General features: G+C 41.1%; 2 protein-coding genes and 1 long non-coding RNA gene across 4 annotated transcripts; 1 reads left to right on the top strand and 2 right to left on the bottom strand.

Moving 5' to 3' along the window:
* Nucleotides 1-3436: 3436 nt before the first annotated feature.
* On the bottom strand, nt 3437-23144 carry zbt17 (Zinc finger and BTB domain-containing protein 17). Of its 2 annotated transcripts, XM_014141163.3 has the most exons (6): nt 22688-23144; nt 16328-16363; nt 16027-16060; nt 15583-15640; nt 15221-15422; nt 3437-15096 (listed from the first exon to the last, which is right to left on the bottom strand). In XM_014141163.3, the coding sequence occupies exons 1-6, from the start codon at nt 23039-23041 to the stop codon at nt 13987-13989; spliced, it is 1794 nt and encodes a 597-aa protein (XP_013996638.1). In that variant the 5' UTR covers nt 23042-23144; the 3' UTR covers nt 3437-13986.
* LOC100286550 (THAP domain containing 4) lies at nt 21492-22276 on the bottom strand. The gene has a single exon (NM_001146489.2). The coding sequence runs from the start codon at nt 22175-22177 to the stop codon at nt 21812-21814; it is 366 nt and encodes a 121-aa protein (NP_001139961.1). The 5' UTR covers nt 22178-22276; the 3' UTR covers nt 21492-21811.
* On the top strand, nt 22899-24725 carry LOC123726720 (uncharacterized). Its single transcript, XR_006758842.2, has 2 exons — nt 22899-23022; nt 23845-24725. It is a non-coding gene; the product is annotated as an uncharacterized LOC123726720 (long non-coding RNA).
* The last annotated feature ends 982 nt before the right edge of the window (nt 24726-25707 follow it).

The raw sequence follows: 25707 nt of genomic DNA, 5'->3' as shown, positions 1-25707 counted from the left end.
AATTGTCCGTAGAGCTCCGAGACAAGATTGTGTCGAGTCATTTTCTGGATTGACTGGCCTTCGTGTCTTAAATGACATTCCATCATTACTTTATCTTTGCTTATTTGAGCTGTTCTTGCCATAATATGGAATTGGTCTTTTACCAAATAGGGCTATCTTCTGCATGCTAAGAGTGTGCAAAGTTGTTATCAAGACAAAGGGTGGCTACTAGTATATTTTGATTTGTTTAACTCTGTTTCTGGTTACTACATGATTCCATATGTGTTTTTTCATAGTTTTGATGTCTTCACTATTATTCTACAATGTAGAAAACCCTTAAATGAGTAGGTGTAGAAAGAAAAACCCTTGAATGAGTAGGTGTATCCAAACTTTTGACCGGTACTGTATGTCTTAACCATTCACTATCAATCACTTCTTATATAGTTCAGATTAAATAATTTGGTGTGACCAATAACAAAGAGAGAAATGCAGAGAAAAACATAAAACATTTTTACCAGTTGTATTTAGATTGTCATTATGGAGACACCTATTCCATAAATTTGGCAAATCATCTCTTGCTGCAACATTTTTGGGGGGGGATATTTTTCAGGCCTTGTGGGTGGGTTTTGAGGGGTCATTTGTCTTGAAATTTTAGCTAGACCTGACAACTCTGCAGGTAGGCTCCCTACAGTAACTAGCTATGCAAATATAAATGTCATGTTAATTAGCTAGCAAGCTATCCTGGTTGCGGTCAAGGCTAGTAGCTAGCTAAGCTAATGCTATTGGCAGCAACACATTTATTTAACAAGGCAAATCAGTTAAGAAAAAATTATTTAAAATGACATCCTACACCAGCCAAACCCAGACAACGCTGGGCCAATTGTGCACCGCCCTATGGGACTCCCAATCACTGCCAGATGTGATGCAGTCTGGATTCAAACCAGAAAATGCAATGACACATCTTGCACTGAGATGCAGTGCCTTAGACCTCTGCACCACTCGGGAGCCCTCCAAAATGTCATGTCCTTTAGCTAGAAGAATAACTATTTAGAGACTTACTTCTTGAACGGTTGCTGCTGGCTACGGCTGCTGGATGCACGGTATAGAATCCTGATGGATAATACTAATTAGGGGGCGCATATATAGTTATTTTCCACTGTATTTACAAGTGGGTAACCTGAACAGGTGTCAAATGGAAATGTGTCCTTTGGACATCCCTATGCCATTGAAGTTGGCAATTAAAATAGTTACGGTAAGAGTTAAGGTAAGGTTTAGGGCAGGGGTGGGGTGGGCAAACTTTTTTGGCTCGAGGGCCACATTGGGATTTTGAAATTCAACGTAGGGCCGCATTTTTTTGTGGGACCAATTGTTGGTTAAAATCAATTTGTGGTGGCCTCCCGAGTGGCGCAGCGGTCTAAGGCACTGCATCACAGTGCTTAAGGTGTCACTACAGACCCGGGTTCGATCCCAGGCTGTGTCACAGTTGGCGGTGGTTTAGGGTATGGACGTCCCAAGGATCCCGGATCCTGGGAAGAATCCATTAAGCTTCTCCCATCATTTCCTTCACTGAATTTATAATGTATTGGGGTGCGCCTGACTAGTAAGGCTAAAGCAACCGAGGAGTGAAGTCTGATTGTACGTTCAAGACAACTGGGAACTCAGAAATCTCTGACTTCTGACTTCAGTGCGTTCATGATAACTGGGAACTCTGAAAGAAAACTAGCTCTGACTGGGCTTGACCTCACCTTGAAAGCACCAAAGATACATTCAGAAGTAGAATTGGCAACATGACAACGTAGGGCCGCATTTTTTTGTGGGACCAATTGTTGGTTAAAATCAATTTGTGGTGGCCTCCCGAGTGGCGCAGCGGTCTAAGGCACTGCATCACAGTGCTTAAGGTGTCACTACAGACCCGGGTTCGATCCCAGGCTGTGTCACAGTTGGCGGTGGTTTAGGGTATGGACGTCCCAAGGATCCCGGATCCTGGGAAGAATCCATTAAGCTTCTCCCATCATTTCCTTCACTGAATTTATAATGTATTGGGGTGCGCCTGACTAGTAAGGCTAAAGCAACCGAGGAGTGAAGTCTGATTGTACGTTCAAGACAACTGGGAACTCAGAAATCTCTGACTTCTGACTTCAGTGCGTTCATGATAACTGGGAACTCTGAAAGAAAACTAGCTCTGACTGGGCTTGACCTCACCTTGAAAGCACCAAAGATACATTCAGAAGTAGAATTGGCAACATGACAAAAAAATTCATAACATTGAGAAAGGACAAAAAGTTTTGGGCAAAAGGACATGTTTTTTTTAAGATAACTAGTAGCAAACATTTGCTACTCTCATCTAAAAATGAGCTAGCTAGCATAAGGGATTCAATTCCAAGCAGAGAGGATTTATTCTATTTGATAGAGCAACATTGTTCTTTCCATGCAAGCCTTTCATTCTAATATTAATACATCTTATTCTTTGACCTTCAACAGATGCACATCCTTTAAAACAACTCAGTTGGGAGATTAAAAGTCTCCCATTTAATAGTGTTCCATTTCAAGTTGTGGGCACAAAGACATCAGGAAGATGATCAGGAAGATACTTATTTCCCTCATTAAAATGCAAATCATTTTATAACATTTTTGACATGCGTTTTTCTGGATTTTTTGGTTGTTATTCTGTCTCTCACTGTTCAAATAAACCTACCATTAAAATTATAGACTGATCATTTCTTTGTCAGTGGACAAACTTACAAAATCAGCAGGGGATCAAATACTTTTTTCTCTCACTGTAAAATTGTAATGGTGGTACATGGAATATTCCTCAACTGCATATATCATAAATTGCTATTGCAAATAGAAGTATTATGTTCAACAACTGGGCTAGACAATCTGGACCCTCTCTTTCTAAAATTATCAACAGATATTATTTTGACAAACACACTTTGGTGCTTCCAATTCATTCTCTATTGTTATAGATTTGGTGGGCACTGTCATCTGTGATCTTTATGATATGACTTTCTTTAAGCACGTACTGATGAAACTGTCACTTCATATTTTTTTCTTAAAGTCTACAAACGCTCTACATTTATTCACTCTGTGATAGGGTTGGATCCTGTATGCTACTCTTATTATTGTCCTGTAAATGGTTCAGTGGCTATAATTTAGGCTGTGTGTAGAATCGGGCATAAAGTAAGTTACCTCTACTAATAAATTACTACTAGATTATAGTGATAAGGAAAACAGCATACACATTTGGCCTGTGTATCCATTTGCCTATAACTAATCATAATTCCATTATTTTTACTTACAAAAAGAGAATAATTCAAAATGAGAAGATCCTGCCATGGAAAAGACGACTGGGTGGACATAAAGTGGAAAGGATGGGAAATAACTCACACCATGCAGCAGGACACCTTCAGCTGTGGGGTCTTTGTAATAGTTATATTTTCAATAATGAATGGTTAGCTGTTATGTGACAATTAGGTCAAAAACTGTGTTTTATTTTTTGGTGAAGATGGCCAAGGAAGTTGCACAGAACTTCCCCAACATCCCCTCCCAAATTGATATGGAACCTTCACAAAAACACATGGAGCAACTGCGAAAAGAAATGACTGAGGATATACTAAAAATGTCTAGTATGTAATGACATTTAATTCAAAGTAAATGTAAATTCTTTATTTTTATGTAGTTGTGTGGGACAGCCATATGTTCAGTTCATGCCTATGATTTCAGAGTTCAACAAGGGCAACAACTGCTTCATGTGTGCCACTGATAAAGAACCTGGATGTGGCCCAAAGACTGACTGGGTTAGTAACTTTATTTAACACGTTTATAATCTTTTGACAACAGTGACAGCATGTAAGACAATTTATGATATAACACAATGGATGGCTAATTCGTCATTCTGCATTGATATGTGATATTATTTATAACGTGTTACGCTTTGTTTTGTTTTAGATTGAATGTTTTGCATGCCAACGGTGGTTCCATGTGCTGTAACTAGGAATGAAGACAAAAGAGTTCAACAGAGTAAAGAACACACACTGGAAGTGCAGTCTTTGTTGTTGAAAATGTATGCTATACCCCATCCACACTGAAGAGGCTCTAATGTACATCAACCAGGGATAAAGAGAAAGTTAACACTGTGAAATGTTTCACCAGCTCACTCTCCATCCTGCTTTGGACAATTAATAACATGACTCTCGTACTTTACCCTTTTCCTTTATGGTTGATATTAACGACGAAAGGAGATATTATCTGTCTCTCTCCTATTGTGTACCGCTGTTAAATACTGTGGAAAAATAAAAAAAACTGGGAAAATAGGTACTTAGAACTATCAATTATTGTAGATAAATATTAAAGAAAAGGGTAAACATAACACTGGACTGAACCCCCTAATTGTCAAACTAATATTAATATACAACAATATAGAAGATACATGACTAGAGGTTATGCAATATGGGTGTATATCCACTGCATGCTTCTTAAGTGTGTAATTGACATGACCAAGGAGCTATTGCAAATTTTAAACTATGAAAAATGTACGTTACACCACGTGATTTTACAGTACACAAACAAGAGTGTGCAATATAGAAGGGTAGTCAGCGGACATTAGGTCACATGACCAAGGAGCTATTGAAATTTTACATTTAGAAAAATTAATGTAAAATCATGTGAGATGAAAATAGACAAACTAAAGGGTGTGCAATGTGTAGGGCCACTGAGTGGACATTCTGAACCATGTTTGAAGTCACTAGGTCACATGACCAAGGAGCTATTGATATTCCACATTTTGAAAAATTCATGTAAAACCATATGAGACGAAAATGGATAAACTTAAGGGTGTGCAATATAGAAGGATAGTCAGTGGACATTCTGAACCTTGTTTGAAGTCAGTAGGTCACATGACCAAGGAGCTATTGAAATTTGAATGTAAAAAAAATGTGTACTTTGTTTACTAACTAATTCAACTTGGAATACAAAATGCTGCTCACATTTCCACATGTTTATTAGCTTTGAAAAGCGAATTAATGTACAAATCGTGAAAATAACACCTGTGCAATGTTGTGCACAATTTTTCCAACATCATGATATTTATTTGGAGACTGTGGCTCAAGTTGTTTCAAAGCTATTGAGGTTTGAAAGCGCGAATATCCGTTGAATATCCAACTTAAAACTGTCTTTACCTCGGTGAATGGCAGCAAGGGGAAAGACAGACAAACAAATGCCAAAGAGAAATATGCTGCTGAAAGGAACAAGATAGAAATAAGTAAGTTCAAAGACAGATCACTGTCATTTATACCATATACTTTTACAACATTAATTTTATTATAATGTTGAAGTACTAACTAAATTTTTTTTAATGTTTCTCAATATAATTGATGAAGATGGGACTTTAATTCTTAAAAGTCTAAACTGTTGGGGGGTGGTGTTAAGCTGATATGTGGAATTGTTTTAAGATGGTCATACTATGGATCATTTAGCTATTTGATTTTGGATTGTAGGACCCCTTTTAGGGATATAAAATATATAAAATAATGATTTGATAAAATATTGAATTTGGCCTTTGCAACTAAAGCCCATCGAAATGCATTGAATAACGCATCCATAAATGGAAAAAAAGACAGTCATGATTTATTTTTTAAGAAACAAGGTTTTGAAGTGTTTGTCCTATATCTTTGAGATATAAGAAAGCTCAGAAAGCTTTTTTTTTTTTTTTTCACATATTTAACCACTTTTTTAGGTAGGCATAAAACTACCTTCCTACTTCCATTAATTAAAATTAAAAAAACGGTACAGGTTACCTTCAGATGAGTCCTGTGACACTTGTGGGGGTCGTAGAGCAAAATGGCAAACACCATTGTGTTCGTGAGAGTCTCCCATTTTCATAGAGTAGTCAAACCGTTCGAACGCTAAAGACGTTTTCGTGAGAAGACAAATTTGTGGGATGTCTCATGGTCTGACAAACACCGCTCTAGCTCCGCCACGCTTCACATCAGATGAGGAAATGCGTCATAGATGGACACGGTGGATTGAGACACATCCAAAACAGATATCTCTAACTTAAACTGACAGATTAAAAAAGTGTACCGGTGTGTCAATCGACTCTTGGGGATTAAACGGGTATCCCAACTCCCTAAAGAACCCATGGCACTTATTGCAAGAGTACGTAATGAAGCATCAAAGCTGGGACCGAGAGACTGAAAAACAGCTTCTATCTCAAGGCCATCAGACTGTTAAACAGCCATCTCTAACATAGAGAAGCTGCTGCCAACATAAAGACTCAAATCGCTGGCCACTTTAATAAATTGACTTAATAAAGGTATCACTACTCACTTTAAATATTGCCAGTTTAATAATGTGTATATATCCTACATTACACATCTCATATGTATATACTGAATTCTATACCATCTATTGCATCTTGCCAATGCCACACGGCCATCGCTCATCCATATATTTATATGTACATATTCTTATTCATCCCTTTACATTTGTGTGTGTGTATTAGGTAGTTGTTGTGAATTTGTTAGATTACTTGTTAGATATTACTGCATTGTCAGAACTAGAAGCACAAGCATTTTGCTACACTCGCATTAACATCTGCTAACCATGTTTATGTGACCAATAACATCTGCTAACCATGTGTATGTGACCAATAACATCTGCTAACCATGTGTATGTGACCAATAACATTTGATTTGATGAATATCATTTGATGTGTGTATCAAACTGTTTTCCTATCGTGTAATAATGTGTATATCAAACTGTTTTCCTATCATGTAATAATGTGTATATCAAACTGTTTTCCTATCGTGTAATAATGTGTATATCAAACTGTTTTCCTATCATGTAATAATGTGTATATCAAACTGTTTTCCTATCATATAATAATGTGTATAAAAGTACCATGTAAAGTGTATGAAGAATGTATATCTAACAAAATATCTGTCAAAAACTAAAAGTTACTTTTGTCCTCTGAAGAGGGGGGTGATGGGAAAATAAAATACATACAAATAAAGAGTATGTACGTGGGGTGGTGAGTTACCCCTGTGTAGAGTGGGGTGGTGAGTTACCCCTGTGTAGAGTGGGGTGGTGAGTTACCTCTGTATAGAGTGGGTTAGGGTGGTGAGTTACCCCTGTATAGATTGGGGTGGTGAGTTCCCCTGTATAGAGTGGGGTGGTGAGTTACCTCTGTATAGAGTGGGTTAGGGTGGTGAGTTTCCCCTGTATAGAGTGGGGTGGTGAGTTATCCCTGTATAGAGTGGGGTGGTGAGTTTCCCCTGTATAGAGTGGGGTGGTGAGTTACCCCTGTATAGAGTGGGGTGGTGAGTTACCCCTTTAGAGTGGGGTGGTGAGTTTCCCCTGGTTAGGGTGGTGAGTTACCCCTGTATAGAGTGGGCTGGTGAGTTTCCCCTGTATAGAGTGGGGTTAGGATGGTGAGTTTCCAAGCGCAACATAGCTTCCACGTGTAAATCAGCTAGAAAGATGTGTCGGTATCGAGTAACTGTCTCTGGCCCCCTCCCAGTTAGGGGGAGTGATGTGTTATTCAGCAGGGTCTCACAACTCAATCGCTGGTTGAAAATGTTTTTCTGTCCCTCCCAAAAGATATAATTTGTAGATAATTGGCCCTCTTTCTGGGACTCAACCACAAACAGGACCAAGCCTGGCCTGTTGAGGAGTGACGGACTCCATGCTAGCTGGAGGGGTGCTCTCATCTTATCTACGAACATAGACAGGGCTCTAACTCCCCTAGCTCCACAATGAGAGAGGGTGCAGGTCAGGCAGCAGGTTGTTAGCCAGCCGGCCAGCTTAGTGGAGTCTGCCACTAGCACAGTCAGTGTAGTCAGCTCAGCTATCCCCATTGAGACCGTGTCTGTGCCTCGATCTAGGTTGGGCAAAACTAAAGATGGCGGTGTTCGCCTTAGCAATCTCACTGGAATAAAGACCTCCTCCATTCCTGCCATTATTGAAAGAGATTGTGATATCATACATCTCAAAATAGGACTACTTAATGTTAGATCCCTCACTTCCAAGGCAGTTATCGTCAATGAACTAATAACTGATTATAATCTTGATGTGATTGGCCTGACTAAAACATGGCTTAAGCCTGATTAATTTACTGTGTTAAATGAGGCCTCACCTCCTGGTTACACTAGTGACCATATCCCCCGCGCATCCCGCAAAGGCGGAGGTGTTGCAAACATTCACAATAGAACATTTCAATTTACAAAAAACAACAACTGCGTTTTCGTCTTTTGAGCTTCTAGTCATAAAATCGATCCACCCTACTCAATCACTTTTTATAGCTACTGTTTACAGGCCTCCTGGGCCATATACAGCGTTCCTCACTGAGTTCCCTGAATTCCTTTCAGACCTTGTAGTCATGGCAGATAATATTCAAATTTTTGGTGACTTTAATATTCACATGGAAAAGTCCACAGACCCACTCCAAAAGGCTTTTGGAGCCATCATCGATTCAGTGGGTTTTGTCCAACATGTCTCCGGACCTACTCACTGCCACAGTCATACTCTGGACCTAGTTTTGTCCCGTGGAATAAATGTTGTGGATCTTAATATTTTTCCTCATAATCCTGGACTATTGGACCACCATTTTATTATGTTTGCAATCGCAAAAAATTATCTGCTCAGACCCCAAACAAGGATCATCAAAAGCCGTGCTATAAATTCTCGGACAACCCAAAGATTCCTAGATGCCCTTCCAGACTCCTTCCACCTACCCAAGGACGTCAGAGTACAAAAATCAGTTAACCACCTAACTGAGGAACTCAATTTAACCTTGCGCAATACCCTAGATGCAGTCGCACCCCTAAAAACAAAAAACATTTGTCATAAGAAACTAGCTCCCTGGTATACAGAAAATACCAGAGCTCTGAAGCAAGCTTCCAGAAAATTGGAACGGAAATGGCGCTACACCAAACTGGAAATCTTCCGACTAGCTTGGAAAGACAGTACCGTGCAGTATCGAAGAGCCCTCACTGCTGCTCGATCACCCTATTTTTCCAACTTAATTGAGGGAAATAAGAACAATCCAACATTTATTTTTGATACTGTCGCAAAGCTAACTAAAAAGCAGCATTCCCCAAGAGAGGATGGCTTTCACTTCAGCAGTAATAAATTCATGAACTTCTTTGAGGAAAAGATCATGATCATTAGAAAGCAAATTATGGACTCCTCTTTAAATCTGCGTATTCCTCCAAAGCTCAGTTGTCCTGAGTCTGCACAACACTGCCAGGACCTAGGATCAACGGAGACACTCAAGTTTTTTAATACTATATCTATCTTGACACATTGATGAAAATAATCATGACCTCGAAACCTTCAAGCTGCATACTGGACCCTATTCCAACTAAACTACTGAAAGAGCTGCTTCCTGTGCTTGGCACTCCTATGTTGAAGATAATAAATGGCTCTCTATCCACCAGATGTGTACCAAACTCACTAAAAGTGGCAGTAATAAAGCCTCTCCTGAAAAAGACAAACCTTGACCCAGAAAAAAAACTATCGGCCTATATCGAATCTCCCATTTCTCTCAAAAATGTTTAAAAAAAGCTGTTGCGCAGCAACTCACTGCCTTCCTGAAGACAAACAATGTATATGAAACGCTTCTGTCTGGTTTTAGACACCATCATAGCACTGAGACTGCACTTGTGAAGGTGGTAAATTACCTTTTAATGGCGTCAGACCAAGGCTCTGCATCTGTCCTCGTGCTCCTAGACCCTAGTGCTGCTTTTGATACCATCGATCACCACATTATTTTGGAGAGATTGGAAACCCAAATTGGTCTACACAGACAAGTTCTGGCCTGGTTTGGATCTTATCTGTCGGAAAGATATCAGTTTGTCTCTGTAGATGGTTTATCCTCTGACAATGGTTTTCTGTAAATGTCGGTGTTCGTCAAGGCTCCGTTTTAGGACCACCCTTGTTTTCACTATATATTTTACCTCTTGGTGATGTCATTCACAAACATAATGTTAACTTTCACTGCTTTGCGGATGACACACAGCTGTACATTTCGATGAAACATGGTGAAGCCCCAAATTTTCCCTCCCTGGAAGCCTGTGTTTCAGACATAAGGAAGTGGATGGCGGCAAATGTTCTACTTTTAAACTCTGACAAAACAGAGATGCTAGTTCTAGGTCCCAAGAAACCGAGAGATCTTCTGTTGAATCTGACAATTAATCTTGATGGTTGTACCGCCGTCTAAAATAAAACTGTGAAGGACCTCGGCGTTACTCTGGACCCTGATCTCTTTTGACGAACATATCAAGACTGTTTCAAGGACAGCTTTTTTCCATCTACGTAATATTGCAAAAATCAGAAACTTTCTGTCCAAAAACGATGCAGAAAAATTAATCCACGCTTTTGTTATTTCTAGGTTAGACTACTACAATGCTCTACTTTCCGGCTACCCAGATAAAGCACTAAATAAACCTCAGTTAGTGCTAAACACGGCTGTTAGAATCTTGACTAGAACAAAAACATTTGATCATATTACACCAGTGCTAGCCTCTCTACACTGGCTTCCTGTTAAGGCTAGGGCTGATTTCAAGGTTTTACTGCTAACCTACAAAGCATTACATGGGCTTGCTCCTTCCTATCTTTCCAATTTGGTCCTGCCATACATACCTACACGTACGCTGCGATCACAAGACGCAGGCCTCCTTACTGTCCCTAGAATTTCTAAGCAAACAGCTGGAGGTAGGGCTTTCTCCTTTAGAGCTCCATTTCTATGGAATGGTCTGCCTATCCATGTGAGAGACGCAGACTCGGTCTCGACCTTCAAGTCTTTATTGAAGACTCATCTCTTCAGTAGGTCCTATGATTGAGTGTAGTCTGGCCGAGGAGTGTGAAGGTGAACTGAAAGGCACTGGCGCAACGAACCGCCCTTGCTGTCTCTGCTTGGCCAGTTCCCTTGTCTCCACTGGGATTCTCTGCCTCAAACCCTATTTCAGGGTCACTGGCTTACTGGTGCTCTTCCACGTCGCTAGGAGGGGTGCGCCACTTGAGTGGGTTGAGTCACTGACGTGATCTTCCTGTCCGGGTTGTCTCCCCCCCTTGGGTTCGTGCCGTGGGGGAGTTCTTCATGGGCTATACTCGGCCTTGTCTCAGGATAGTAAGTTGGTGGTTGAAGATATCGCTCTAGTGGTGTGGGGGCTGTGCTTTGGAAAAGTGGGTGGGGTTATATCCTGCTTGTTTGGCCCTGTCCGGGGGTATTATCGGACTGGGCCACAGTGTCTCCCGACCCCTCCTGTCTCAGCCTCCAGTATTTATGTTGCAATAGTTTGTGTTGGGGCTAGGGTCAGTCTGTTATATCTGGAGTATTTCCTGTTTTATCCGGTGTCCTGTGTGATTTTAAGTATGCTCTCTCTAATTCTCTTTTTTTCCCCTCTCTCTCTCGGAGGACCTGAACCCTAGGACCTTGCTGTCCCCAGTCCACCTGGTCGTGCTGCTGCTCCAGTTTCAACTGTTCTGCCTGCGGCTATCGAACCCTGACCTGTTCACCGGACATGCTACCTTGTCCCAGACCTGCTGTTTTCAACTCTCTAGAGACAGCAGAAGCGGTAGAGATATTCTGAATGATCGGCTATGAAAAGCCAACTGACATTTACTCCTGAGTTACTGACCTGTTGCACCCTCTTCAACCACTGTGATTATTATTATTATGAACATTTGAACATCTTGGCCATGTTCTGTTATAATCTCCACCCGGCACAGCCAGAAGAGGACTGGCCACCTCTCATAGCCTGGTTTCTCTCTAGGTTTCTTCCTAGGTTCTGGCCATTCTAGGGAGTTTTTCTTAGCCACCGTGCTTCTACACATGCATTACTTGCTGTTTGGGGTTTTAGGCTGGGCTTCTGTACAGCACTTTGTGATATCAACTGATGTAAGAAGGGCTTTATAAATACATTTGATTGAACACTTTACATGTCTGCTACTACAGCCACTGAAATGACTGCAAAACTTAACAAAGAGCTGGAGTTAGTTTCAGAGAGGGTGGCAAGGAATGTTAGTCCTAAATGTTTCTAAAACTAAAAGCATTGTATTTGGGACAAATCATTCAGTAAACCCTAAACCTCAACTAAATCTTGTAATAAACAATGTGGAAATTGAGCAAGTTGAGGTGATTTAACCGCTTGGAGTAACCCTGGCTTGGAGTAACGCTGCTGTACCTTCTTAACAACACTATCAACAAGGCAGGTCCTATAGGCCCTAGTTTTGTCGCACCTGGACTACTGTTCAGTCGTGTGGTCAGACGCCACAAAAAGGGACTTTGGAAAATTGCAATTGGCTCAGAACAGGGCAGTACAGCTGGCCCTTGGATGTACACAGAGAGCTAATATTAATATTATGCATGTCAATCTCTCCTGGCTCAAAGTGGAGGAGAGATTGACTTCATCACTACTTTTATTTATGATAGGTATTGACATGTTGAAAGCACCGAGCTGACTGTTTAAACTACTGGCACACAGCTCAGACACCCATTCATACCCCACAAGACATGCCACCAGAGGTCTCTTCACAGTCCCCAAGTCCAGAACAGACTATGGGAGGCGCACAGTACTACATAGAGCCATGACTACATGGAACTCTATTCCATATCAAGTAACTGATGCAAGCAGTACAATTTGATTTAAAAAACAGATGAAAATACACCTTATGGAACAGCAGGGACTGTGAAGCAACACAAACATAGGCACAGACACATGCATACACACACACGATAATATAAGCACTATACACACACGTACACATGGATTTTGTACTGTATATATGTGGTGGAGTAGGGGCCTGAGGGCACACAGTGTGTTGTGAAATCTGGGAATGTGTTGTAATGTTTTAAAATTGTATAAACTGCCTTAATGTTACTGGAACCCAGGAAGAGTAGCTGCTGCCTTGGCAGGAACTAATGGGGATCCATAATAAACCCCAGGAAGAGTAGCTGCTGTCTTGGCAGGAACTAATGGGGGTCCATAATAAACCCCAGGAAGAGTAGCTGCTGCCTTGGCAGGAACTAATGGGGGTCCATAATAAACCTCAGGAAGAGTAGCTACTGCCTTGGCAGGAACTAATGGGGATCCATAATAAACCCCAGGAAGAGGAGGTGCTGCCTTGGCAGGAACTAATGGGGATCCATAATAAACCCCAGGAAGAGTAGCTGCTGCCTTGGCAGGAACTAATGGGGGTCCATAACAAACCCCAGGAAGAGTAGCTGGTACCTTGACAGGAACTAATGGGGATCCATAATAAATACATATACATTTCTGCATTTGTATGTGAAGCACGTGCATATTGAACTGTACAATTAACCACTCTGTTGAACAATTCTGTTTATGTCACAGAACTAAGCGGACTATGAATCAGTGATATAGTTAGATACTATATTGAGCTTGAATATTACATTGACTTCAAATCTTAAAAGTTGCACGAAAATCTATAAAGGCCATATTTCAAAATGCAACATTAATCATCCTCATGACAGCAAATACACAAATCCTCCATAAAAATATAAGAAAATTATTTTCTAATATGATATTTCAACAACTATTAAAACAACTGGAATTCCAAATGATTAAAATAATGTAGACAGTCATCAATACATGTTATATAACATCAACACAAACTAAGTACTGGTTAAAGTAGCAGTAAATAGCTACATTTTCATTTCCTGTTGAAAAAAACGTTTTGCTACGGTATGCCCTATGAACACAACACTGCTGTGATCAATCCAAGTCTTCTAGAGCTACATTTCTTTCCCCAGCGGTTCTAGATGTCCCTCTGGGCCTCACCTTATCTCTCCCTTCCCCTCTTCCTCTCCCTCCGCCTGTGTTACTCTCCTCTCCCTCCGCCTGTGGTACTCTCCTCTCCCTCCGCCTGTGGTACTCTCCTCTCCCTCCGCCTGTGGTACTCTCCTCTCCCTCCGCCTGTGTTACTCTCCTCTCCCTCCGCCTGTGTTACTCTCCTCTGCCTCCGCCTGTGGTACTCTCCTCTTCCTCAGCTTGTGATACTCTTCTCATGGCCATGATAGCGTTGGATGTGGTTCTTCAGACTGACATTATGATTGAAGCACTTCTCACACTGCTGGCACTTGAAGGGCCTCTCCCCTGTGTGGAGGCGCATGTGGGACTTAAGGTTGCTCGCTTGGTTGAAGGACTGTTGGCAGACCTGGCACATGTGGGGCTTCTGCCTTTTGTGAATAATCATGTGCCTCTCCAGATGGTTTTTGTTAGAAAATTCTTTGTAACAAGTGTGGCAGATGTTTCTATTCAGGTTGCTGTGGGTTCGTAGGTGGCTGTTCCTTGCCATTAGGTCATCACATTTTTCGGAGCATTCTGAGCACTGGTAGGGAGAGTTCTCATCCTGATGGCTTTCCTCGTGTGTCAGTTTGTCTGACCTGGTTTTGAATGGCTGCAGGCAGAACTTACAGGGGAAAACATGGTCAGGGTGGTGGAGGTGCCTGTGAATCTTGATACCCGTTTCAGTCCTACAGCGCTTACCACAGTCTACACAGCGGAATTTCTTGATCTTGTGCTCACACCAATGGTCCTTCTTGTGAGGAAAGATGCCACAGTCTGTACAGAGCAACCTATGAGGTTTTGTGTTGTGTTCACGTCGTACATGTTCCTTGAAGCTGGCCGGGTCCTCGAACTGCATGTAGAATCGGTCAAATCCAACAGCTTGTTGGACCTCAGTCACACACAGACCACAGGCGTACAGCTTCTTATGGCGTTGTGTGGTGCAGGCGAGTACAGGCTCGGCTCCACAGTCAGTGCACCACTCCACAAGTCTCTCTTCTTTCTCTATTCCGCTCTGAGAATTATCAACGTTGGCCTCTTCTGTTAGACCAGAGGAACCTGCCGTTTCCAAATCCTCAGAAGAATCAGAGTCCATTACAATGTCTTCCTCATCAGACGGCTTCCACTCGGTCTCATCTGATCTCTCCTGCTTATTCCGCTTCTTCGGCTTTTCGTCCTCCTCACTCTCCTCATCCGAGGACCGAGCATCATGTTCACACAACTCCTCAGTGATTTCCATAGTCAAGCAAATGTTCTCTAGGTCTGGGTGTCTGTCTTCACATGGCTGGGACAATGTCCCTCCAACCGCCTTAGGAAAGGAAAACAAAATATCATTATTATGGATTACAGGCATGCCAGAATCTTGTTAAGAATGTTGTGTGCAGAATTTGGATTTCATTGTGTCCACTACATTGTATCCCGTGCATACCCACCTCTTCATTCAATCCACAGGTTTCCTGGGAAAAAGAGGGCTGGCTCATCCATTTCCTGTGGTGACTGCAGAACGGACACGTCTGAACAACAGAGAAGCAACCCAGTTCATCCTGGATCCTGGCATCACAGTCGCAGCCACATCTCTCGCAGATTAGGAAGAGCTGCAGCAGACAGGCTCTGTTCACACACACATCTGCACTCCTGTGGATGGAGGAGAAGCAACATAGAGGGGTTTTAAAATCGTACCACAATCTTACAATCTCTAAACACTTCAAAAATGGACAGTTAATGACCAAATACATCTGGGCTGTAGGATTGTTAAGTACCGATAACAAGAGGTGGTGTGATTATTTGAACGTACTCAGGTGTAATGTCAATGCTGGTTCCAGAATCCTGGACACGGGGACGGGTCAGAACACCTGTGAACATTCACATTGGAACATCACTGACATTCTATGAGACAGAAATTCTACCTGTCTTCATTGTTACAGCCTAATTGGAAAACTAAGTGGAATCGTCATGGCCAATTTACTACCATTTCTTGAAGTGGAATGAAAAAGATGCCTGTACAATACACCAGTGTTGATATTTTAGAAAAATATGAAGTGAGATAAGATCCGAGGAAGGAAGGCAGGTAGAATCCAAAAACAAGACAAAACGGTGACCAGTACAATGCAGAAAATGTTTAGTTAACTATTCAAAGATATTATCAAAAATATATACAAGACAGAAAAACATGAAGAAAACGTGAGTGCTGTTTACCACTGACAAGAATGTAGATGACACCGAGTTGCTTTATACTGACCTTTGTTCTTCCTTCCAGGCAATATTGGAGCCACCTGTATAGATACATCTGTGATCACTTTTAATTGTAAAGACATCCCAGTAAACATGTCAATGTCTACATCTCAAATGGAACCCTTTATAGTGCCCTTAGGGCTCTGATCAAAAGTATTGCCCTATATAGGGTGGCGTTTGGAACGCATACAAGATGACCTCAAACAGGGATGGCACCATCCATCAGTCTCTACAGTAATGAGTTAGGGCTAGGCTATGTGTTATATTAAACAGTAACAAATGTAGTGATTGATATGGCACTGACTCACCTCTGGTGTGATGAGAGCTTCAATACTCTTCAGATACTGTAAAGAAAATACAAATGTTAGGCTACACATCATGAAATATATTGAGACAAATTACAGACAGTAGCATACAAGTAGCAAAATAGAACTCAATTGATTGAACATTAAAATGTATTTCAATATGATTGAAATAGATATCTAGACTACTGTTTTATATTTTAATGCAGTCATCTCATTTGAAGCACCTTTTTATAAATTGTTTGTTTGTATCAATTGCAAAGACATTGTCAAGTTTGAATTTGTAGTTAACTTTGTTCTGAAGTCATCGGTGGTCACAGAGACGGATAAAACCATGTGATTCTGTTTAGCGGAGATCTTCTGTGTATAAAGTGACACAGGAAGGCAAAACGACGCACACCGCTCGCCCGTATTTTGATTTTGACCACCCACACCAGACGCGATCAAGACATGCAGGTTGAAATAGTAAAACGAACTCTGAACCAGCTATATTAATTTGGGGACAGGTCGAAAAGCATTAAACATTTAAGGCAATTTAGCTAGCTAGCTTGCTGTTGCTAGCTAATTTGTCCTGGGATATAAACATTGGGTTGTTATTTTGCCTGAAATGCACAAGGTCCTCTACTAAGTTAGTTTCTAGTAATCTCTCCTCCTTCAAGCTTCTTCTTCAGACTTTATATATGGCGGTTGGAAACCAAATTTAAGGTGCATTACCACCACCAACTGGACTGGAGTCTGGACCTCAGTTCATCTTTCAATCACCCAAGTGGGTATATGCTCCTAAAGGTGGGACTTGCAGCACATCAAGGGTAACAAATAGAACCAAGTTCTACGTGCGCGAGCAGTGTAGGTGCAATGATTGAATAACGTGTACATTTATTTTGCGACGCGGGAGGTGTGGTCAGCATGTTAGCTTACAAGTGTTTTCAAGTGCAACGTTAATAACGATGGTTTTGCGAAACAGCTCGGAGATTTAACGATGTTCCTATGAAGGTTCTAACCATGAACTTAGCCTTAACCTGTTTAGGATAGGGGGCAGTATTTTCACGGCCGGATAAAAAACGTACCCGATTTAATCTGGTTATTACTCCTGCCCAGAAACTAGAATATGCATATAATTATTTGATATGGATAGAAAACACCCTAAAGGTTCTAAAACTGTTTGAATGGTGTCTGTGAGTAAAACAGAACTCATATGGCAGGCCAAAACCTGAGAAGATTCTATATGGGAAGTGCCCTGTCTGACCATTTCTTGGCCTTCTGTAGCCTCTTTATCGAAAATACAGGATCTCTGCTGTAACGTGACATTTTCTAAGGCTCCCATAGGCTCTCAGAAGGCGCCAGAATGTGGAATGATAACTCTGCAGTCCCTGGGTGAAAAACAGTAGGGGTTTTGGAAAGTGGTCGTTCTGAGAACAATGACACTGGGGCGCGCGTGCATGTGAAGACTCCATTTTCTACTTTCAGTGTTTGAACGGATACAACGTCTCCCGGTTGGAATATTATCGCTATTTTACGAGAAAAATCGCATAAAAATTGATTTTAAACAGCGTTTGACATGCTTCGAAGTACAGTAATGGAATATTTTTAAATTTTTTGTCACGATACGCGCCGTCGCGTCACCCTTCGGATAGTGTCTTAAACGCATGAACAAAACGCAGCTAAAACAACATTGGGTGTTGAAGTAAAAGTCCTGGGAGTGCATTCTGACGAAGAACAGCAAAGGTAATCCAATTTTTCTTATAGTAAATCTGAGTTTGGTGAGGGCCAAACTTGGTGGGTGTCAAAATAGGTAGCCATGATGGCCGGGCTATCTACTCAGAATATTGCAAAATGTGCTTTCACCGAAAAGCTATTTTAAAATCGGACACCGCGATTGCATAAAGGAGTTCTGTATCTATAATTCTTAAAATAATTATGTTTTTTGTGAACGTTTATCGTGAGTAATTTAGTAAATTCACCGGCGGTTTCGGTGGGTATGCTAGTTCTGAACAAAACATGCTAATGTAAAAAGCTGGTTTTTGATATAAATATGAACTTGATTGAACAAAACATGCATGTATTGTATAACATAATGTCCTAGGAGTGTCATCTGATGAAGATCATCAAAGGTTAGTGCTGCATTTAGCTGTGGTTTTGGTTTTTGTGACATTATATGCTGGCTTGAAAAATGGGTGTGTGATTATTTCTGGCTGGGTACTCTCCTGACATAATCTAATGTTTTGCTTTCGTTGTAAAGCCTTTTTGAAATCGGACAATGTGGTTAGATAAAGGAGAGTTGTCTTTAAAATGGTATAAAATAGTCATATGTTTGAAAAATAGAAGTTTTTGCATTTTTTAGGCATTTGTAATTCACGCCACGCTATACCATTGGATATTGGTGAGGCGTTCCAATAGCGGAACATCTAGATGTAAGAGGTTTTAAGATGCTTTTGGGAAACCGGGTCCTGATAGGCTGGCAAGAGTAACTGAGACCACTTGATCAATCCAGACGGATTTGACTATTACACACACACACAAAACAGTGGACTGACTGGGCACGTTTGAGTGGTAAGGCGAAAGAAGCCGACTGTAAACAGAAGTCCGACACATAAAGTCGGGGTAGGTACATATGCACCGGCAGCAAGTCGGATATCTGCGATTTCTAAGAAACACGACAATGGCATTCGTCTTTGTTATTTCCGATGAAGTCGATGCTATCGAAATTCCACTTCTACACGAAGCTGAACATGATCCCCATGTTCCAAGGAATTAATATACTGATGAGGAAATGAGTTACCAGCCCAAGCTCTTTCTAACATCCACAAGACTGGTTTTATATATCAAAACATAACGAGGTAGTGAGTTTATAGGCTACTAGAATGAGAACATATGGGTGTTTTGCAGCATAATAGACATGCTCTGTCGTTGCCATTACTTCATCCCTTGCAACGTCCTCATTATTGTGTGTGATTGTGCAACATGGAACTGTGATAGCTTCTTACTGTATTGTAATTGATTGCATGTCAGCGTCACTATAGCCTGCAGTGTGTTTATTTAATTCTCAACCTTTATGTTGCTCTTCTCAGTAAGCATGTGAAGAATAGAATAGAATTGTAAAAAAAATAAATCACATGAAGGACAAAACACTCACAGTACAGAGGTCACCAACTAGATTCAGCCGTGGGTCTATTTTTCCTTGAGCGGACGGTGGGGGGGGTCGTAACATAATGACAAATAATTTGTAGACTGCAAATTGACCGCAAGAAGTCCAAACAGTATAATATTTGACTAAAACAATCATTTTAAACCTTGCTTACATTTGTATATGTTCACATGTCTCTATGATGAGTGGGAATACTTGGGAGCAGATTTCCTAAATCAAAATCACTATGAGCAGATTTTCTGGGGATTTTACAGTCTATAACATGAGACACAACATTACAGTAACATCTAGAAAAACACATTAGCTATATTGTTGCAAGCAGGATATTTCATTTATTTATGTTCGAAATGTGGATCATATGTAGGCCTGCATATTTAGATCGTAAGGATGTAAGGATCAATATGTATTTAAACTCTAAATAGTAATCCATCCAAAACAGTCAACACGCATTAATAGTAAGCAATGATAGGTGGCGACATCAACCATTTGAGTATGTAGTGCCTTTTGCTTCCAAATAAAACCCAGAAAGTTGTCTCCCACAATGCTTTGGTTCCGACTTCACATTGCAGTTGGTGAGGAGCATCTGCAAACATTTCAAGTCGACTGCTGTCGAAAATTCATGACCTTTGGTCACATGGTTGTTGTAAAGGTCACACAGTCGACATGTAGTCTCAAGCCGGACAATTTTTATACCCATAATGCAACACACTTTGAAAGGTGGTGGTGACCAACGTCATACGTTGATACGCTTCAACTCGTCCATTGACTTGATTATAGGGGTTGAGTTCATTCATTGGAAGGAGGAGTTTCGGGTTTGAGAGCAATGGCGGAAGCAGAAGCAAAGGCTTGTTTCTGTTGGGTGCAATTGAAGATAGAGGAAATGAGTGGAACACTGAAACATCGAAGAATGGCTAGAGTTATAAACCAAGATAAGCCTCACTATGATAACGCCTCATTCCTTGTTGGAGTGGGGGCCCGTTTGAGGTCACAAAGATGGTGAAGGATGCATTGGGAGAAGTGGAGTCAGAGTGACCATTGGTATGATGTTGATTTTCTAATTATCGACGCATGAAATGGAATGCTATGATTATTGGAATAGGTCACGGATAAATGGGAGTCATATGTGGCGTCTCAATGGAGATTGAGGCTTTATGGATTAAGATGAACATGCCAGGAATAGTTGATTCACGTCACTTAACCCGCACTGTGAATGGAAAGGAAAGCCTTTCTGTATTATTGATGTTTGATGAAGAAGTTCTCCCGACCCATGTAAAGCTGGGATATATGAGATATGCAGGTGGGAGCTTATATATAAAAGATACTTCAATGTCATGAATGTAAAAAGTTTGGACACGTGTCAAGTGTTTGCAAACGGAATATCATTTTTGAAGATTCTGAGGATAGACGGTGTTCCAATTGTGATGTGAATCACGTTCCAGAGTTCCCTGAGTGGCCTGTTAGGGTGAAGGAGGTCAAAGTAGAAAGGATCAGGGCTGTCGAGAAGGTGTCCTATGTAAAAACCAGTACAAATTGAGAAGGTGTCCTATGTAGAGCCTGTACAAATTGAGAAGATGTCCTATGTAAAAGCCAGTACAAATTGAGAAGGTGTCCTATGTAAAAGCCAGTACAAATTGAGAAGGTGTCCTATGTAGAGCCAGTACAAATTGAGAAGGTGTCCTATGTTGAGCCAGTACAAATTGAGAAGGTGTCCTATGCAGAGCCAGTAGAAATTGAGAAGGTGTCCTATGTAGAGCCAGTACAAATTGAGAAGGTGTCCTATGTAAAGCCAGTACAAATTGAGAAGGTGTCCTATGTAGAGCCAGTACAAATTGAGAAGGTGTCCTATGTTGAGCCAGTACAAATTGAGAAGGTGTCCTATGCAGAGTCAGTAGAAATTGAGAAGGTGTCCTATGTAGAGCCAGTAGAAATTGTCAACGCAAGAGTAGAGATGATGAAGCTATGTCTGTGGATGTCAGTCAGTTGAGAGATCCTGAAACACTAATCGTAAACAAGGTTGATTTTGTTGTGTTTATTGCGCAGGTGATTAATTGTACATTTCAATGTTAGAACAACAAAAAAAATCTAAGAAACTGGAAATCCTTCTTAAAGCAGCTAATGGTTATTGGATCTCCAGGATTTCATGGTTGAAACATTGCTGGGAATACCGTCTGAAGTAACGTCTGACTCTCGGGAGACGGAACAAGTTCACAATTTCTGATCAGCAAGGCTTGAGCAGAGAGGGTGGAAAATATACGAATTTCAGCAAACTCTTGAGTTGATTTGGCCGATACATTAAATACAGGACTACAGCGTTAGCTGTAACTAGCTAACCTGGTCTAGGTGGGCTAGGTTACCTCTAATCGAGATCTTTTCTTCTGTGCTGGTGTTGGTTGATCTGATGTCTTCCGTTTTGTTGTGAAGGAAAACACCGATGGTATCGCGTCCCTTTTTAGCTGACGTCGATTTGGCTTCCCCATCAATTCAGATTGATAATCCCTCAAATAATCTTCTGGCCGAAAATGTTGACTACAGACGCGGATGTTTTGATACTTGGCCACTGGTGTATTGACATTGTAAATATTATTCTTGATAGCCGCGAGCCATTTACGGCATCGGGGTATATCTCCGGTAGGTAAACTGTGAAAGATCACTCCTTGTTTTTGCGCTTGTTTGTAATTAGCACAGTATGGTACAGAACACCACACGGGCATGATGATGACAACAATACAGTCTAGAGAAATTATGAGATTACAGGTTTGACTTCTCAACGCGTTGTTCGTACCTGCTTAGCCCACGTAAACGCCATTTCCACTTTACTTCCGGGTCATGTCGCCCCTAATTTTCTGTCACAACCACAAAAATCAATAAACCCCGCCTATTTCTAAAATATAGCTTCATAAAATCTGATGTTAAACCTAACTTTAACCACACTGCTAACTTTATGCCTAACCTTAAATTAAGACCAATAAACTTATTTGTTTACAATGTAGACTTTGTGGCTGTGGTAACTAGTGTAGTGACAGACCTGCAAAAGGCTGGAGCAGCGACTCTGTAACTTAACGTAGTTTACTTTAGCTTGCAAAGTTACAAATCACGTCGTCGGGTAGCAGCTAGCTAATTACGTTGGTTAGCGATGGAATGATTAGCCAGCGTATTGTGAAAACGAGCTAGATGTTGGTTTAACTAGATAAATAACGGTTCGCTATAGTTACTGTAGTTACCTCAACTCGACTTGTTTTCTGCTGCGCTGATGTTGGCTGATCGGATGCCTTCCTCTTTGAAGTCAAGGGGAAAATCGATGGAATAGCTTCACTTTTCAACGTTCGACGACCTGGCAACCCCATCAGTTGAGATTTAAGGTCCGTTTCGAAATGCTCTGGCTGAAAGTGCTGGCTACAAACCCGGACATTTGGATATTTATCCAGTGAAGTATTCACATCATAGGCTGCGTTCTTTATTGCCGCCAGCCACTGTCGACTACGAGTAATATCTCTGGCAGGTAACCGATGAAACGTTACCCCAGCGGCCTGTGCTTGCTTGTAGTTGGCACATCCAGGTACTGAGCACCACACCATGACTAAACGTTAAGTTGTTGACACAAAAATAAAAGCGGTTGATCGCCTATTTGTTAACTGGATCCGCTTGGTTGTTACCACAGCCACAAAGTCATAAACCCCGCCCATTTCTATTTCTCATAAAATTATCGTTTTACCTTAATAACCAACACTGCTAACCTTATGCCTATATATATATATATGTATATATTTTTTTCGACCTAGCTTACGACCAGTAAATGTAGAGGTCCCGTTCTACAGGTGAGATGCAGAAACGCTCTTATTTGCGTGTGCCCTATTCAACTAGGCAAATCAGTTAATAACAAAATCTTATTTTACAATGACAGCCTACCCCCCGGCCAAACCCGGACGACGCTGGGCCAATTGTGCGCCGCCCTATGGGACTCCCGATCACGGCCGGATGGGATACAGCCTGGATTCAAACCAGGGACTGTAGTGACGCCTCTAGCACTGAGATTGCACTGCCTTAGACCGCTGCACACTCGGAGCCCATATTATACTGTAACGACTCTGGGTTTATAAGCGCGGATATCGACTCTGCCGTTTGACCATGCTTTTGCGGCACAGTCGATAGCGCGCTGGACTTCGGGCTAGAAGGTCGAGGTTTCGAGACATGCTCCCTGCTGTTTCATTATAATATGTTAATAACATATTAATGGCCATATACAGTGAAAGAGCAGTGGTGAAAATGTTCTTTCAAGTTGAATACCCCTGGCCTGGGGGCTAGGGTCAGTCTGGCCTATCTGGTGTACTGTGTGATCTTAGACATGCTCTCTCTAATTCTTCTTTCTCTCCCCTCCCAGAATGCCTGAGCCCAACTCTGTCACCAGTCCCCCCCCCAGTTGTACTGCTGATCCTCTCTCATTCTCTGTCTCTCTTTTTCTTTCTCTCTCAATCTCTCTAAGGACTTTATTGGCATGGGAAATATATGTTTACATTGCCAAAGCAAGTGGAATAGACAATAAACTGAAGGGAAATAAGCAATTAGAAATTAGCAGTAAACATTACTCAAAGTTTTTAAATTAATATAGACATTTCAAATGTTATATTGTCTATGTACAGTGTTGTAACATAGTTGAAGTATAACAAATAGTTGAAGTATGAAAGGGAAAATAAACAGATATATATAGGTCGTATTTACAATGGTTTTTGTGCTCCACTGGTCGCCCTTTTTAGTGGCAACAGGTCAACAAATATTGCTGCTGTGGTGGCACAGTCCTCTCTGAAAAGCCAACTGACATTGACTCCCGAGGTGTTGAACTGTTCCACCCTCTATATCCACTGTGGTTATTGCTTGACATGGCTGGTAATCTATGAACATCTTGAATAACCATCTTGACTTATTGGCCACGTGTACTCAAAGTTTCCCCAAGGCACAGCCAGAAGAGGACTGACCACCCCTCCGAGCCTGGTTCCTCTCTAGGTTTCTTCTTAGGTTCCCGTCTTCTGGGGAGTTTTTCTTAGCCACTGTACTTCTGCATCTCAATTGCTTGCTCTTTCATTTTTTTGGGCTGAGTATCTGTAGAGCACTGTAACAAGCTTTATAAAATACATTTGGTTGATCTACTTGTTTGCTTCTGTACCATTTAAACTGAAGTTATATCACTATACAGCTATTTGCTACTGTACTGTTCATTCTATAGAAGTTGTCTCCAATAAAGGAGTGTGATTTGGAATCCTCAGACACTCTTCTAATAGGACCCAGTGTCATACCAAAGATTTTTTATATGTAACCCAAGATAGACCTCAGCCTGTCGTTTCCAATGGGAGCAAATGAATCATAGTGGGCAAAACAAGCAAGGAGGTGGGCAGAGCCAAACACGAGCTAGCGAGACCCTATAGGCACGTTCCAGCATGTATTTGCATATTTCTGTTAGGGAACGCCTACTCTGTTAAGTGCGTGTGCAATACTTAAATTCGACCTTGCATTCCTTCTAAAGAACAAAAGGCAAAGTCTACAAAACTTAGTCCACTCTGTTCGTAACTGATTCTAGTTTTGGAAATAGAAAACTATATTGAGATCAAATGTTGCATCGATGAGAAAAATCCATCTCGCTCCATCATCTCCCATTGCCGGCCCGTGGGGCATCACCATATTTGGTAGTGAGTGGAAACGCCAACACGATGCTTCACATTTATATACTGAAGAAAAATATAAACGCAACATGTAACAATTTCAACGATTTTGATGAGTTACAGTTCATAAAAGGAAATCAGTCCATTTCAATACATTCATTAGGCTCTAATCTATGGATTTCACATAGGCCCACCCACTTGGGAGCCAGGCCCAGCCAATCAAAATTAGTTATTCCCTACAAAAGGGCTTTATTACAGACAAATACTCCTCATTGAGCAGTTATCCACTAAGCATAATTGAATCTTTTACCAAGTGTATTGAGACGTATTGAAAACCACTTTAATAAATAGATGGTGATTTTAGAGGCATGGTGATTTTAGAGGCGTGGTGATTTTAGAGGCGTGGTGATTTTAGAGGCACCTTGCTTACACCCATGTCTGCCATCGGAGTCTGTTGTCACTACACTGAAACACAAAACATATTTTGCAAGAAACCTTGATGGACATAAATCAAAGTTTTTTAAATTTATTAATAAATCCTCAATGCTGTAACATAGAATATGAGGAAACCACTCAAAATATTTCTCAAT

This window comes from Salmo salar, chromosome 14, assembly GCF_965601325.2.
Source record: "Salmo salar chromosome 14, fSalSal1, whole genome shotgun sequence".
NCBI lineage: Eukaryota > Metazoa > Chordata > Actinopteri > Salmoniformes > Salmonidae > Salmo > Salmo salar.
Note: the sequence above shows the minus strand (reverse complement) of the source record. Positions and strands in the feature narration are given on the sequence as shown.

What these genes read in the sequence shown, in the direction of transcription:
- LOC100286550 (NM_001146489.2), bottom strand. Translation starts at nt 22,177, where the DNA reads ATGCCCGTGTGGTGTTCTGTACCATACTGTGCTAATTACAAACAAGCG.
- zbt17 (XM_014141163.3), bottom strand. Translation starts at nt 23,041, where the DNA reads ATGGTGTGGTGCTCAGTACCTGGATGTGCCAACTACAAGCAAGCACAG. An exon ending in AGAAAACAAGTCGAGTTGAG is followed by an intron (nt 16,364 to 22,687) that starts GTAACTACAGTA and finishes TTTTCTTTACAG; the next exon opens with TATCTGAAGAGTATTGAAGC. An exon ending in AGCATTGACATTACACCTGA is followed by an intron (nt 15,423 to 15,582) that starts GTACGTTCAAAT and finishes CTCCATCCACAG; the next exon opens with GAGTGCAGATGTGTGTGTGA.